A 1,994-nucleotide genomic window follows, 5' to 3' on the forward strand; every position below is an offset into this window, starting at 1 on the left:
GCTCCATCCTGCATCGAAACCCTATGAGGCTGGGGGGCGAAATGTACAGCATGGCAACTATAACTAATTATACCAAACTGGATATTTGGGAGTTGTTAAGAGAGGAGAAACAACCCAAAAGCCCATCAACAGGTGAAGAGATTAACTGCTGGGTTCACACAATAGAGCATTACCCATCCATAGCACTGAACACACAAACATAGAGACATCAGCAAAGCCCTACGCTGAGCAAAGGCAGCTCATTCCAAGAGAGTATGTACTATGCCATTCTAGTCACGTGAAACTCCAGAGTGACCAAAAATGGATCAGCAGCTCTCTTGGGCAGAGTGGGGAACGGAGGTGGGTCAGGAGGTTGCCGACTCCAAAGCGCAGAGAATGATGGAAATGTCCTCTATCTTGATTGGAGCGGCAGTCCACAGGTAGAGATGTTTGTCAAAACCCATCGAACTCTACCTTCGAAACGCGTGCATTTCGTGGTAAGTAACATATACTGCGATGAAGTCGATTCCTTTTAAAGATCCTTTGAAACAAACAGACAACAAAGCAGTAGAAGGACGGCAAAGGATGAGAGCAGAGGTGGATCTTCGTCCTCAGCAGGGAGGAAGGAGGGAAACGCAAATGAGATGTCAGCGAGTTGCCATGTCGTCTATTTCTGTGGCGCTCGGGGGTTCTGCGGTGAGCGTATGCGACTTAGGTAACTAGAAAGAAGTTAAGTCCTAAACATGGTCTTACCGCTGCCCCATGCCTAGCCCGCTAGGGAGCTGGGTGCCCCGTGCCCTCCAGCGTTCACCTCCCCGCACCCCTCTCGTCCCCAGACGCTGTTGGTGTTGCTGGTCTTGGTGCTGTACGTGGGCACGGGGATTTCAGGTAAGCATCCTGGAAGGTGACAAGTTGGAGTCAAGCCCACACTGAGTCAGGGTGTTCTGCCAAAAGGTCCCCGCGGCTTGCCTTCTCCTGTCGCCTTTCATCCCACTGAGGTGACCAACCACGTTTATGTCACTGCTGTTCACTTGCCTTTGGTAAGAGGTGCATCTGTGCCTGCTTCAGGAAGAAGCTGGGAGGTGTCGGAAAGGATCAGAGAATGTGACTTCCCCCAGAACCCCGTGGCTTCCCAGGTAACATACCCGGGAAGGTACAGAGGGGATGTCAAGCTGGGCTGAGGAAAGCTGGGAAGGCTTCCTGCAGGTGTCATTGGCAAGCTGGGTCTTGAAGGAGAAGTAGGCCCCCGCCAGGTGGAGAGGTGGGGAAGGGCATTCCAAGCAGAAGGAATAGCATGTGCGAAGGCTCAGGGAACTTTCCGAAACCAGTGGCAAAGGGGTCCTACGTGGAAAAGCTCAAGGTGCCACTTTGGTGTCTGCCTTGCAGGGGTTTGACTACCAGACCGATGATCGCTCGGAAGAGCCGCTGAAGGTCGTCAGGACCTGGCTGAAGGAGAACTTGCACGTTTTCCTGGAGAAGCTGGAGAAAGAGGTGCGCGAGCTGGAGCAGCTGGTACAAGACCTGGAGGAGTGGCTGGACGCCCTTCTGGGAGACGGGCGCCCCAAGGAGTCCTGCTCCATCCTCAAAAATCACCTGTGAGGGGTCAGGGCTGGGGCCTGGGCAGGGGGCGGGGCAAGTGGAGAGCGGAAAGGCTTGCCACCGGCTCCTCTGAGTGGGGCTAAGCTGTGACACTTCAAGTCCAGGGCAGGCAAGAAAATAAAACAGTTGGGACACTAAGAAAGCTGTTGGTGCCCCTGCTGGTTCAAAAACACTGAAATGTACCAGGAAGACCCCAGGGCTCTGCTGAGATGTCCTCCCGAACACCGGGACTCTGGGCCTCGGGGACCAACGGGGCTTCAGAGCCAGCTGCCAGGTCAGGAGCCTTTTCTCCCGCTCACCTGAGATGTCGTGCAAAATTCCTTGACATCTCAGACAAACTGCCTCGTTAGTAAGAACCAGGGAAACGCACTCTGCCTCACGGGGTCACAGTGAAGACTGAACATGAGTGTATAGAG

At 54.0% G+C, this 1,994-nt stretch overlaps 1 protein-coding gene across 1 annotated transcript in view; it reads left to right on the forward strand.

Moving 5' to 3' along the window:
- Nucleotides 1–1,578, forward strand: part of SMIM23 (small integral membrane protein 23) — a 4,094-nt gene extending 2,516 nt beyond the window's left edge. Inside the window, exons 2-4 of the mRNA XM_011370992.1 lie at nucleotides 816–867; nucleotides 1,048–1,115; nucleotides 1,366–1,578. Coding sequence (XP_011369294.1) covers nucleotides 816–867; nucleotides 1,048–1,115; nucleotides 1,366–1,578 — 333 coding nt within the window. The remainder of the gene's footprint in view (nucleotides 1–815; nucleotides 868–1,047; nucleotides 1,116–1,365) is intronic.
- The last annotated feature ends 416 nt before the right edge of the window (nucleotides 1,579–1,994 follow it).

This window comes from Pteropus vampyrus, unplaced genomic scaffold (genome assembly GCF_000151845.1).
Source record: "Pteropus vampyrus isolate Shadow unplaced genomic scaffold, Pvam_2.0 Scaffold179, whole genome shotgun sequence".
In the NCBI taxonomy this organism is placed as follows: Eukaryota; Metazoa; Chordata; class Mammalia; order Chiroptera; family Pteropodidae; genus Pteropus; species Pteropus vampyrus.